This window comes from Nyctereutes procyonoides, unplaced genomic scaffold (assembly GCF_905146905.1).
Source record: "Nyctereutes procyonoides isolate TBG_1078 unplaced genomic scaffold, NYPRO_anot_genome, whole genome shotgun sequence".
In the NCBI taxonomy this organism is placed as follows: domain Eukaryota; kingdom Metazoa; phylum Chordata; class Mammalia; order Carnivora; family Canidae; genus Nyctereutes; species Nyctereutes procyonoides.
Window position 1 is genome coordinate 31,077,182 of NW_026575049.1, and position 13,894 is coordinate 31,091,075.

Below are 13,894 nucleotides of genomic sequence, written 5' to 3' on the forward strand. Positions count from 1 at the left end.
TGAAGAGCTCACCAGCTGTTAACTTTTTATGCTTAATTTCTGGAGAAATCCCCAGAACCAGTTTCCAAAACAGCTCTACACCATCTTCCAATTCCATAAGTGACAAATGAGGGCTCCAGTATCTCCAAGTCCTCACCAGTACTTGTTGTTCTCTTATTTTAGCTGTTTGATGGCTGTGAAGTGGTACTTTGTAGTTTTGATCGACATTTCCTGGTATCTAATGCTGTCAGGCATCTTTTCTTGAGCTTATTGGCCATCTGTGTATCCTCTTTGAGAAATGACTCTTCAAATCCTTTCCTTGGGCTTTTTGTTTTTTCAAATTTATTTATTTTAGAGAGAGTGAGAGCATGTGAGTGGGCAGAGGGTCAGAGGGAGAGAGAACCTTCAAGTGGAGTCCCCGCTGAGTGCAGAGCCTGACGTGGGGCTCCGTCTCACAACCTGCAAGATTGTGACCTGAGCCAAAACCTCAAGTTGGATGTTTGACTGAGCCACCCACGCACCCCTCCTTTGCTCAGTTTTTAATCAGCTTACATGTCTTTGTATTGTTTAAATTGTAGAATATCTTTATATATTACGGTTACAGGTCCTTTATCAGATAAATATCTGCAAATATTTTCTCCCATTCTGAGTTAACTTTTCTACTTTCCTGATGGTATCTTTTGAAACACAAACATTTTTAATTCTTATTAGGACCAGTTTGTTTGTTTGTGCTTTGGATTTTTTGCCTAGGAGACCCTTGCCCAATACAATGCTGAAAGGTTTACTCCCACATTTTTTTCTGAATGCCTCTGCTTGTAACACCCAGATACCTGTGTCAGACAACAGTGACATCTACGTTGACCACAGAAGGCTGGAAGCAGTTAGCAAAGCAATGTGAAGGTGGTCAAAGAAGAGAGGCAGCATGCACTTGAGCCTGCGGGAAAACATGATTAGTCTCTGACATTGTACCCACGGCTAGGCCCTTGCCAAGCACTGACACGTAGAGTGAGAAAACAGGAGGATAAGTGCATTGTGGAAGCAGAGAAACTCCTCCCTACACAGCTCACGTTCTAGCAGCGGGCAGGAGATAGACCTGCAGATGGATATAGAGAGTTCCAGTGCTGAGAAGAACCAAATAGGGCAATGCAGTGGGGAGAGCCCTTGGAGAGGGAGGGGGCACTTTTGATGGAGCGGCCATGGAGGGCCTCCTTGAGCAGGTGGCACTTTATTCCTTAAGAAGGAGAAAAGTTGGTCACATGCACATCTGGAGAAGGGAATGGTTGGAGTGCAGGTCTGTGGAGGGGGAGTAGGAAGACATGTGTTTGGAGAGGTGGACCGGATGAAATTATCAAACCTCCTGCTAGCTCCATGCGGGAGGTGGGACTTTATGCATCGTACAATGAACAGGGGGTTATGTGATCATTTTGGAGGGAGTCCTGGGCTTACAGGACAGAGGATCTGTTGGAGGGAGCCAGCTCAGAGACAGGGAGAGAAGGGGAGCATGTATTTGTGAGCTATCACCGAAGAGCAGGTACACTAGTCATGTTAACATTTATTAAGTCCATATTCCTTGGGGGTCACTGTTCTAAGTGCTTCATACACTTTAATTCAATTTGATAATAACAACCCGATTTTATGGATTCAGAAGCTGAGACTCCAAGACTAACATGCTTGTCCAATGTCCTGTCTTTAGTTGGTGACAGATCAAGATGAGAAGCAGCCAGGCAATTTGGCTTTAGAGGCCTGGCTCCTAACCGGTGGACTAGGCTGCCTCCAGGGTGTGGGATTGATTGAGGGTGTGGGAGGTGGGCGGGGAAGGAGCCCTGGTGATGCTCCTGTTTCCAGCTTGTGTGACGCTGGATAGATGGTGTGCCCTTAGCCCTGGCATGGAATTCTGTGGGACACACCTGTGTTAGGAGCCTCTATTTAATAGCTTCTGTGTTGTTTTTGGGGCTAGGCTACCCCAGTGAATGACAGACCAAATGTCTATCCTCATGGAGCTTACGTTCTCAAGGAGAGACGAGTTACTAAACACTCCGCAACTTCTTAGTCACCTGGTGTTAGGAGAGTCGTCATTAGGCCATCTTGATGCTCAGTGGCCTGTGGGCATGAAGGGAGGACCAGCTAGTTGGTGGTTGGATTTATAGATTGAAACTTGAGGGAAACATTCTGGTTTGTACAGAGATTTGAAGCAAAGTAGTCTGGGCAGTATTTTCAGTGCTTCTCCTGTGGCCTCCAAGAGGTACAGTTGACAGGACCCACATTCTCATGATGGTGCCGAAAGTGGAGCTTAGAGCTGCTCTGAGCATCTTGCTCACAGCAGTGAGATCAAGCTGCTGCTGGTGAGCCTGCATGGGGCTGGTGAGACTGTCCATGAACTGGCAGGGTCTCAGTGGTCCCCTGGGCTGGGGGGCCCCGATGTGTCCTCTGATTCAGTATTTGATATTCTGATGAGGCACACGGACCCCTTTAACAAAGCAAACAGCTAGTTTTGCCCTAAAGATGAGCTAAGTGTCTCTGGATTTATTTTCCCTTCTGGGGACTTGCTTGAAATAGACCAGAGCAAGAGCTTGTAAGGGGAAAGCCTCATCAGATGCTGGCAGCATCCTCCTCTGCAAGCCTATTCCTCTTTCCATGCTGGTCTGTCTTCAGCTCTGTAGCCAGGTTAATGTCTCGAATTACAACTTTATCGCCTTCCTGCTCAGCACCCCAATCTTGTCTGGCTCTCTTTCTCTTAGACAATGAAACTCATGGATCTTAAGAAGTCACGCACTCTGGCCTGCCCTGCCATTAGGACTTGCACTTTTTCTTTTTATCCTCCCTATTCTTGGCATGCGGTAGGTGTCCAATAAATGTTGTATGATCCACCCAAATAAGCCTGTCATTCCTTCATAGACCTGCAGTGTACTTTCCCGCCTCTGTTCCTTTCCTTATTCTGTTACATCCTACGGATTGCCTTCCTCCTTCCTCCCATCTCTTCTCATCTAAAGGTCTGGTTTAATTGCCACTTAGTCCATGTAAACATTGTAGATGCTCCACGGTTGAGAAGTAGACTCTTCCACCCCTGTAGCTTTTGTGCTTCTCTTTGCAGAGTTGTCCTGTACACTTGTACAGGTTGCTCACCATTCAACCCTAGGGGTACCCTTCACTTACTGTCCATATCAGTCTATACAGATGGCTCCCCAGGAGGTGTGCCATTCCCACACTTTGCAGCTCTGTGAGGTGGCCCAGTGTTAGGGCACAGCCATGTTCCAGTGTTTATGTAGTTATTGGCATTCTCTCTCTGCTTCTACCAGATTGATAGCTGCACCAGCAGAGAGTCTCAGCTCCAGCATCACCTAAACCCCTATTATGCCTTACATGTACTTACTGCTTGATAGCTCTTTGTTGCATGTTTCTTCATTCAACTCATTTTTTGTTTTATGGATGGAAGAACTAATTGAAATTACTTCATTTGAAGAGTAATGCAAAGCAGGAGAGAAAAATCACAGTTTCCTAATAAGTTAGCACTGACAATGGCTGTCATAGTCTGCTCGGACTGGTACAACAAAATACCACAGACTGGAGATGGGAGGGGGTGCTTATAGACCACAGAAATCTCTTCCTCATAGTCTCAGAGACTGGGAAGTCCAGGATCATGGCACAGCATGGCCTTAAGGGAGGCGGGGTAGTGGAGACTGCTTTCTGGTTGCAGACTGCCAATTCCTGTGTCCTTCTATGATGGGAGGAGGGTGAGAGCTCTCTGAAGCTTCTTTTATAAAGACACTAATCCCTTTCAGGAGGGCTGCAGCCTCACAGCATACTCACCTCCCAAAGGCCCCACTTCCTGATACCCTAGGGCTTAGGATTCGACATGAATTTAGGGGGGCATGCCATAAGCACTCAGACCATACTAGTGGTTAACATACATTCAAATTTTTCATACCAGGCACTTTATATTATATCACTTAGTCCTTACAATGCAATATTGTTTACTTACTGTTAGTGTTCCTAATTTGAAGATGAATAAATGGAGGCCTAGAAAGATGCGTTAACTTGCTTCTGGTCACTCAGTTAGTAGTTAACACAGCCAGGGCTCTGACCCAGACATTCTCGAGCAGAGTCCCCAGCTCTGAAGCATTGGTGCAGATAATGCCATTGACCGTTGTTGCCTTCTCATGGTAAGGCTAATGGTGACCTGGAAGGAGGGACTTTGGCTTTCTCTTCCTGTTGCACAAGTGTTTGTTGAGCACCTATTATGTGCCAGGCTCTCCTCTGGCCCTAGGGATGGAGATGAAAACATGGTTTTTGTCCGCAGAGACCTCCTAGTAGAGATAAGGAGCCACATGTTTCAATACTTACACAGTGTCATGTTAGAAATGGTAGACAGGTTTTGGGGTGCTTGGGTGGCTGAGTTGATAACGTCTGACTCTTGATGTCTTGGCTTAAGTCTTGATCTCAGGGTTGTGAGTTCAAGCCCCATGTTGGGCTCCATGCTGGGTGTGGAGCCAGAAAGAGAGAGAGAGAAAGGAAGGAAGGAAGGAAGGAAGGAAGGAAGGAAGGAAGGAAGGAAGGAAGGAGGAAGGAAGGAAGGAAGGAAGGAAGGAAGGAAGGAAGAAAGAAAGAAAGAAAGAAAGAAAGAAAGAAAGAAAGAAAGAAAGAAAGAAAAAGAAGAAAGGAAGAAGGGAGGGAGGAAGGAAGGAAAGAAGGAAGGAAGGAAGGAAGGAAGGAAGAAAGAAAGAAAGAAAGAAAGAAAGAAAGAAAGAAAGAAAGAAAGAAAGAAAGAAAGAAAGAAATGGTTGGGATGTTTTTTATATGAGATGCCAAGTCAGCAGGAAAAAGGGACAAGGATGAGCTCAAAGAAGGTGTCCGGGAGGAGCTAACTTGCAAAGGGAAGTCTGAACGATAAACAGGAGTTCATGGGACTTCTAAGTAGGAGGCAAGTATTTTTTGGAGCACATGAAGACAGAGACATGTGAATAGCAGGATTGTGTTGAAACAAATATACGTAGCTTGGTCTGTTTGGTATTTTCACTGTGTCTAAAATTATGCTATTCCTCCATTGTGGATAAAATTGAAAATTGACAGGAAGGCTTTCTTTTATCCATTCTTGATGCATAAGACTCCATCGTGGCTCCTTTTTTATTTTTTTTAAAGATTTTATTTATTTATTCATGGGGGGGGGGCAGAGACACAGGCAGAGGGAGAAGCAGGCTCCATGCAGGGAGCCTAACGTCGGACTCGATCCCGGGTCTCCAGGATCACACCCTGGGCTGCAGGCGGCGCTAAACCACTGCGCCACTGGGGCGGCCCTCCATCATGGCTCCTGTGGGAGAGGGGGGCTGGTTGTACCAATACCAAGAGCTAAATGGACCGTCTGTCTTCCCAAGGACTCGGACTAGTACCTCTCATTTAGCCTTCAGGTAAGTCATTGGCTGATAAATATATGACCACCAATCATCACTCGGGCCAACTGGTAGCTTCTTACAGGAAAACTTGATGTAGGGCTTCCAAGGAATGCTATAGGGCCCTTTTCCCCTTGAGTATAGATAGTTTAATGGGAGAATCTGCAGTGTTCAGGCATTAGGTCCCATGGAGAAATTCTGCAGTCCTGTTTGTGTCTTCTGTTCATTTACTCTATTTATCATCTTTGAGGACCTGTTACGTATATGGTGGGTTAGCCTTGGATGATAATCACCTTCGGGTCTAGGCTCTTCTGTTCAGCTCCATCTGGCTTTGCTATGCTCACCTTAAATTGGTGTGTCCAATCCCAAACCTCTCATCTTCCTCTGATGTGCCTTGCTTTTTGTAACCCCTGTCCTGGAGACATCACCACCAACCCAGGAACCTCAGTGTCCCCTTCTGCATCTTCCACTTCATTTCCCCCCTTTCTCTAAGATCTCTTTTCCTGAAATCCCTCTAGATTCAGCTTCCTTGCTGCTTTTCCCCAGAGATGATCTCAATCAGATCCTCACTTCACATTCACCTAGTCTCCTCTTCTAAATGATGTGTCTGTCTACCTCCCTTCCCCTTCTCTCTCCACCATCCATCACTTAATCCAGTCCATTTATTGAACTCCTCCTGCATTCTATGCACAGAGCTAGATTATGAGGTGATATTTTTGAACATAATGGGCATGACCCTTGACTTCTCCAAGCTCACAGTCAAGTGGGGATCTAGACAGGTAAAAAGGCGACCAAAACCCGAGGGTGGGTACATGGTACTGAGGTAACTGACTATTAGGAAGGGACCCTGAGCCAGGCATGGGTAGTCAGGAAGGGCTCCAGGAGAAAATGATTGTGGCCCTCAGGTCTGAAGGCTGAACAAAAGATAAATGCTGGCTGGGGAGTGTGAAGGGTGGGAGGAGAGGGGGCCAGATCAGGAGATTTGAGAGGGCAGCAATGGTGTGCCTTACCTTGTCCCTGGCATCCTGCTCATCTCCCGCCAAGTAATAGGTGCTCAGTAAGTATTTATCAAATGAACAAATGCATGAAGGTTCTTACAGAGCAAACTGAATCTGCAGTCTCAGGTGAAGAGAGGGCATGGAAAACAGAAGGTCTGTGTCTCTGGAATAGGGCTGGGAAGAGGCTCAGAGGCTGAGAGCTAGGAGGTGGGTCACATTGCTCCCCACACCTCGCTAATATAGTAGGGACTATTTAATTGGGTATTCACTGCACTGCCTCCTGCACTCTCTGCTCTCTCCTCCTCTGCTCTGACCTTAGAGTCCCAGCTAACTGCTTCCCCACCCCCCACGCTCCCAGCACCCCCTGGGCACCAGCTGTTGTCTCCTGTTACTCTCCTTGAATTGTGTCCATTCTCCCTTTGCTTCCTATCAAACTCCTATATCTTCTAGGGCACTGCTTCCCCAGCTCCTCCACGTCCTCCTGACCCAGTCAGAATTAGCCCATTTTTGCCTTTACTCTCATAGAATGCTATGTTGTGGTTGTGGTTGTTAACAACATAATGTGCCACCGTGTGTGTATATTAAATTGTGGATCCTCTGTCCCTATAAGGAGTGTGAGCTCCTTGAGGTCAGGGGAACCAGGTCATTTTCATCTTTAGATTTCCCAGAGGCACTCATTTGTGGTATTATAGTTCACACTGTCACTTCTTCTGCTAGCTCAGTTGTATTTATAAGACTAGAAGGCATATCTGCTATTTATCATCCTGTGTTTATTATTCATATGCCTTATCTCTTCTACTTACCTCATACACAGTAGCCTGATAAAGAGATTTCTCTCAACATTTTACAGAATGAAGAAACAGCAGTGCAGAGGCAGAAGCAACACACTCAAAATCCCCACTAATAAATACCATGACTGGGATTTGCACCCATTTCCATTGGACTCCAGAAGCTTTGCCCTTGTGTAATGCCGGCTATTTCGGATGCTCCCTCAGTAATGGCTGGTTGGCCGAGGGGAATGAATAAAAAAAAGCTCTAGGAATATTAGAAGTTGAGAGTAAGCTGATGTCCGGCGATGGGGTTCCCTGGTGATGCCATCTTGGATGCCTGGGTTTCTTTTGGAGAAGAACAAGCAGAAAACAGAACTCAGTACTGTGCTGTGGGAGAAGTATCTTGTCTGTTGCATTCACTCTAAAGACTTCATTGTCTGACCAGGTGCTCCTGAAACTGATGCCCATATGTCTAGATGGTAGAAATAATGGGCTCACCAAATTGTTATCTGTGCCCTGCTTAAGATTTTTAGAGACACAAATATGCTATTAGGGTTGGCTCGAATGGAGGGTTACCAATGATTTGACCGTCTGAAATCTTGTGGTTGGGTGAAATACCTTCTCTCCTTTTCAGCTTCCGCCATCCTTGTCAGCAAGCATTGGGTTGGTCATGTGCCTGACTTCCTTTCACAGCTGCTGTTAGAAACTGATAGGCACATTACAAGTTAGAAAGAATGTGATTTTGTGGCTGGAACTCCCTGACTCGTCCCTCCTGACTCCTCTTCCCTCCACTTCTCACAGGCGGAACCCCTTGCACTTCCACCTCATTGCTGACTCCATCGCAGAGCAGATCCTGGCAACGCTCTTCCAGACCTGGATGGTGCCGGCCGTGCGCGTAGACTTCTACAACGCAGATGAGCTCAAGGTACAGGCAGGAGGGAGAGGTGCCTCCCTGAGCACCGCATGCTGGAAGCTTTTCTTGGTTGTGGCCTTGTAGACTGGCAGTGGTAGAAACCTCAGCTTTCAGCTGGAAATGCCCAGGGTATAACTTAGGCTGTTTGTCACTCAGATCTGATATTACTACAGAAAGCATCAAAGGGACCACTACTTCAGCACAGAATGTGTGCTGGTCTGTGTGGTTCTGGCACAGACCAACTTTCTTTAAAGGGTTTCTTCAGAAGGGGAAGACCTGGTATGCATCTGAAAGGTCTTTGGTGGCTCTTCTAGAGAATTCTGCTACCAGTGAGATCAGTGCTGAATTCAGAGTCAGGGGCCTGGGTTTTAATTTGTTGTATTGTCACTTGTCATAAGATACACAGTAAATAATCTGTACCTTTGCTGTGTCTGTTTTCTCATCACTAAAGCGGTGATTATCATACCAACCTCACTGGGTAATGAAAAGGCAGAAATGAGAGAATGTGAATGTGCTTTTAAAAGATTATGCAACACAATAGTAGAGATTGTGTTGGGCCAGAAGTTTCACCGAATAAGACTCATTTGGTCATATCATTTCCTTGCTTAAAAGCCATCTGTATTGCCATGTTGCCTGGATCAGGATTGGAATTCATAGTCTCAAGAAGTCCTGCTTCTGGTTCTTGACTCTTCTTCCAGTCTCATCTGTGTCATTCCTGGAAATTCATCCTGTTACTCAGCTCTAGGAAACTACTTCTAGTCTCTGCTTGCTCTCCTACGTTTGAGTCTTTGCTTATGCTGTTCCTTCCAACTGACATTCCCTTCCACCTGCCTTGTCATAACTCCTACTCACCTGCTGCATTGGTACTTCCTCTGAGAACCTTCCCTGACTTCTCCAAAGAAGACTTCTTCAGCAGTCTATCTGCTGGTTTAGTTTAGAACCTTTTTTAATAGGGGAGGGGGCAGGGAAGCACGTCTTACTCTTTTCTGATTTCTGGTGCATAGCTGATACCCTGTAATGCTTGTGAATTTAACAAATTGCTGTTGTTAGGAGAACACGTAACTTTGCTGAAATATGTTGATGTTCTATCTCCTATCACCTTGGGAAGGACTGAACACCTAGGCATGAGGCTGATTCTAGCAAATTGCTTGTTCCAAACCTCATAAAGCCATTATCTTTTCATTTCAGAGCCATAACATTTTAAATAGATCACAGAGATGCTAGCCAGAGTTTCTGATTTTCCCATATTTCAGACTCTGAGGTTGATCGAGATGTTCAGAATTTAGCATTTGGGGATTGTCGTGGTAATTTGTGTGCCATTCCAATCTATTCTGAGCTAAAATTGATTAACACTCTTAAAAGGGAAAAACAAAATTTAGCAAATTGCTACGCTAATTAAGGTGAAAGCAAGCCTCTCTGTCTCCCAGGGTCTCGGCGCCAACACAGTGGGCGAAAAGCAACGGGAGGGAGGCATGGCGCCTGGTGCACAAGGATGCTTCTGCCTCCTTCATTGCTCTTTTTTGGGCAGTCCTGTGCCATACCCCTTGCAAATCTGTGCCCCCCCCTACTTTTTAAGAAAACACAAAAGTGGTTCAGCAGAACCCCAAGTTCACATCTTGGCTTGCTGTCGAAGAACCATCTGAATTGGTGTCTGAGCCCTGGCTCAGTCAGGTGTTAGATGGGTGGCACAGTGACAGCCACCAAGACAAGGACTAAACAAAATAACACCTGTGAAGGCACAGCAGTGTCTGGAATGCAGCAGGTTTTTGAAAAGGCCCCACTCTCCTTTGCAGCCAAGGCACAAAGTAAGATTAAAATGCTCGTGAAATCCGCAGACATTTGGGAGATGTCTGAAGGACATCTGAAGGAGTGAGGCACCAAGGACTGTACTCTGCTCCCGGGAACCCTGGGCATCCCTGAGGTTGAGGTCTTGGACAACATGGGGGCAGAGGGACTGCTGCTCTGACTCTTGCATGCCCACTTTCATCCTGGAAGACCAACTGTTCATTATTTTACATATTGGATTTTTATCCATTGGAATCACAGATTCCATGGCTTAAAAAATAAGAATTAAGAAAAATACAATCAGATGTGTTCTAAAAGATACTGTCTCCAGTGTCGTCTTCTTTTTTTTTTTTTGTCTCCAGTGTCTTATCCTCTAGCATGACCTTTGCTACCAACTACACTGACTACCCTGTTCAGAGTCTCAAACACACCTGCATTTTATTTCCCTTCCAATGAAACTCCCATCTCCCACCATCCTATATCCCCTGAGACTCTTGTCAGAATCCTGTAAGGACAATGAATATGAAAGCATTTTGTAAACACAATTTTGCCATAACTGATGATCACAGTAGTGATGATTTATATGTAATCTAGCTCTGCAAACCCCAAACCATGGTTTGCCCAGTCCCCACAGCTTGAACCTCTCCTGGTCGTAGCACTGCTATATGCCTGCTTAGCTGCTCTTCCAGAACCAAGAGTTCATTTTTTTTTAAGATTTTATTTATTTATTTGAGAGAGAGAGCATGAGGGAGAAAGCAGGAAGGGTGGATGGGGAAGAAGGAGAAGCAGACTCTCGCTGAGCAGGGAGCCCAATGCGGGGCTCTGTCCCAGGACCCCGGGATCATGACCTGAGCTGAAGGCAGACACTTAACCCGGTGAGTCACCCAGGCACCCGCAAGAGTTCATCTCTGACATCCCTCTTCCCTCACCCTGTGTCTGCTTATCTCATTCCTAGTTGGTCTCCATCTTCCTGGCCGCCATCCCTCTCTGAGCTTTTGTGACCTCTCCCCAACACAACAGCAATTTTGGTCTTTTCCCCTCTGCCCACTCCTCCCCCTGTATTCTCCCTCAGCAGCATGAGTTGGCTCTCCCAGAAGCATGCCCAACCATGCCAGTTCCCTTTCCTGTGCATAAAACCCTGCGTGGTGTCCTGGTGCTCCAAAGATAGAGGCCAGGATCTGGACTTGCGCTTTCTGGCTCCTGCCTCCTCCGGCTCTGTCTTCTACCACAGTACCACCGCTCACTCACTGGATCATCACATGTGCTCTGCTCCTTCCCTCTCACCAGGGGGGCCACTACACAGGCTACTCCTCTGTCTGTTAAACTCTGTTCCCCAGTTGGCTTCCTCTTCCCCATTGCTAGTTAATTCCATGTTTTTTTCACTTAAGCTACATTTACTCTGGGAAGCCTTCCCTGCATTCAGTATCTGATAGGGGACGCTTTGTTGTATGTTCTCATGGGATCACATACATTTCATCACACAATGTGATCTTTCTTGTCTTTGCGGAGAAAACTGGTCCTTCTCGCCCCTAGATAGCTGCTTCCAAAAGGGCCGAGATAGGTCTTCTTTTTACCACTTCTATCTTTAATGCCTCCTGTGATGCCTGGCCTATGAAAATATTTGCAAAATGATGATATACAGTAAACTTAGAGCTGGGTCCTTATGAGTAATAAAGCCATTAGGAAGGGGTTTCTTTATCATTGTCAGGGCTCACCACATTCCTAAGGCCTGTTGGGCCTTAAGGTATGGGCGGACAGCCAGGTATTTGTCTATCAGTGACCCTGCAGTGGCATAAATAAGGCAGCTCCATCTGTGCTACCCTGTGTAAAGTCCCGAGAGCAGCCCTGGGACAGGTGAGTGTCTTTCCATGAATGCATTAAAACGCCATCCATCAGCTGATGTTAGCAAAGGAGGAAGAAGGGGAGAGGAGAGGGCCTGTGCTGTGTTGTGCAGTTGCATTTAGAAAGTGTGTCCGATGGTACCCTCAGCAGGCACACATGATGCCCCCCATCCCCAAACTGGTGCTGGAAAATCACTTTGTACAGCTGTTGGAAATGGCATTTCTCGGAAACACTCCTATGGGCCCCTTATTATATCTGTTAGTGCTGGAGAACGGACTAAAAGGGAAGAGGAAATTTATAAGGGATTGGTGCATGATTACAAATGAACTGTAGGAAGTCCGCCGTGGACTGGTATGCTTCTCTTGGTAATGGCCAATTAGTGCAGATTTGCAAATAGTGATCACTCAGCTTGCTTGTCTCTGTGGCCTGTGAAATGCTCATTGGTCTTCTGATGTTTACAGGGCCCATTCATTTCCAGCGTCCCAGTCCCCATATCAACAGGCTACCAGGACTGAGCACATTTTTGTACCCAGAACTCCATTCAAGATGCATAGCTCCTCTCACCAGAGAAAGGAAGAGCAGGATGGGGGACTTATTTTTGTGGGGAGCTTTGTAGATGGTGGCATGCTGTCACTTGCCCCTCAATGGCAGCCTTGTGGGATGGACTGAAGCTTGATTACCGCCATCTCACAGATAATTTATAAATTGAAGCATGGAGTTGAAGAGTATTTGCCTACAATCAGGCAGCTAATAAATGCCACAGCTGCTATTTAACTTTCCCCTTTCCAAATGGAATGCTAGGAGATAGAGGATTGTGTAATTCAGTAGACAGGGATGTAGAGCAGATCCGAAGGGAAGGAGAGAGTCAGGGACTACAGCCACCGAGGAACGCGCATCGGCCACTGTTGAGTTGTGCTTGAACATAGGATTCCTGTTTTCTGTGCCTCAGGACCCCGTCAGGCTGCAGTGTAACTTGTGTTATCCATGGGACCCTTGGTATCTTATGTGTGATGGGCTCCTTTTATAGAATGCCCCCAGCTCTGTGGAGCAAGTGCTATTATTATCCCCACCATGCAGATAAGGAGGGTAAGGCTTTGGGGTGGTCAACCAAACCAACCCCAAGTCCTGTGTGTAGCTCGTAGATGGCAGAGCCAGGATTAAAACCCAGAACTACTTGACTTCACAACCCATGCTCTCCTGTGTTAGATTTCCTTCCCTGTGGTCCGCTTGTGTGTGTGTGTGTATATATATATATATATATATTTTTTAAGATTTATTTATTTGAGAGAGAGAGAGAATGAGTGTGTGCACAAGTAGGGGGAGGGGCAGAGGGAGAGAATCCACAAGCAGACTGCCTGCTGTGCACGGAGCCCAATGAAGGACTCAATCCCAGGTCCCTAAGATCATGACCTGAGCCAAAACCAAGAGTCAGCCTTTTAACCAACTGAGCCACCCAGGCTCCCCTATGGCTTGTTTTTAAGCTGGGACCCTGTAACTGTGACTAGACAAGGGTCCTCTAAGCTCTCGGTGGTGGTTTTTTTCCTGGTTGTTGCTGAAGAACAAATGCGTTAAGCATGACCCCTCCATTAAAGGGGATGGAGCTTCCTGCTGTAGATAAAAGGACACTATATTCACAATGCTGCTGAAGTTCAGGACAGCCCTATCACTTCCACCCAAGGTTGTTTTCCAAATGAAGCAGTCACTCTCTGGGCAGTTTCCCTTAAATCAGCAGTACATACCTTGTCAGTTTTCACACAAGACCCTGCATACCAACCAGCCCTTGATCTTGCCCCAGTTGGCCCAGAAAGTCAATCCCATGCCATCAGCTGGGGTGAGGATGAACCCGAGCTTGCAACGGGAAGCTCCTAGGGCTTCAGCCGTTTCATGATTCACCTGTCCAGCTGGGGGTCCTAATTTATGTCCTTTTCTCTTAGACCTGATGCCTGCTCGTTACCAACATCAGAAAGGTTATGAAGTGGGATTCAGGGCTATGGCTCCAAAAAATATTAATGGCTGACTCTAAAAATTGGCTCCCTACTCATCCTCTGTTACCTTTGTGCTGGTCTTTGTGGAGTATCGCAGAAGCTCTCTTTAGATAACTGCCATCTTCAGCACCCTGCTGTCCTTTGGGAGACATACTTCTATTGTTCCTCTCATTAGGGGGTGGATAAACTGCTACCTACCCTATCTGTTTCCCAGGAAGATGTGCTTCCTGAATGTTGG

General features: G+C 46.4%; 1 protein-coding gene across 4 annotated transcripts in view; it reads left to right on the top strand.

Moving 5' to 3' along the window:
• LARGE1 (LARGE xylosyl- and glucuronyltransferase 1) overlaps positions 1 to 13,894 on the top strand; it is a 525,183-nt gene that overhangs the window by 258,726 nt on the left and 252,563 nt on the right. For all 4 annotated transcript variants that reach the window (XM_055328305.1, XM_055328304.1, XM_055328306.1 and 1 more), the window contains exon 5: positions 7,933 to 8,056. In XM_055328305.1, the coding sequence (XP_055184280.1) occupies positions 7,933 to 8,056 (124 nt within the window). The remainder of the gene's footprint in view (positions 1 to 7,932; positions 8,057 to 13,894) is intronic.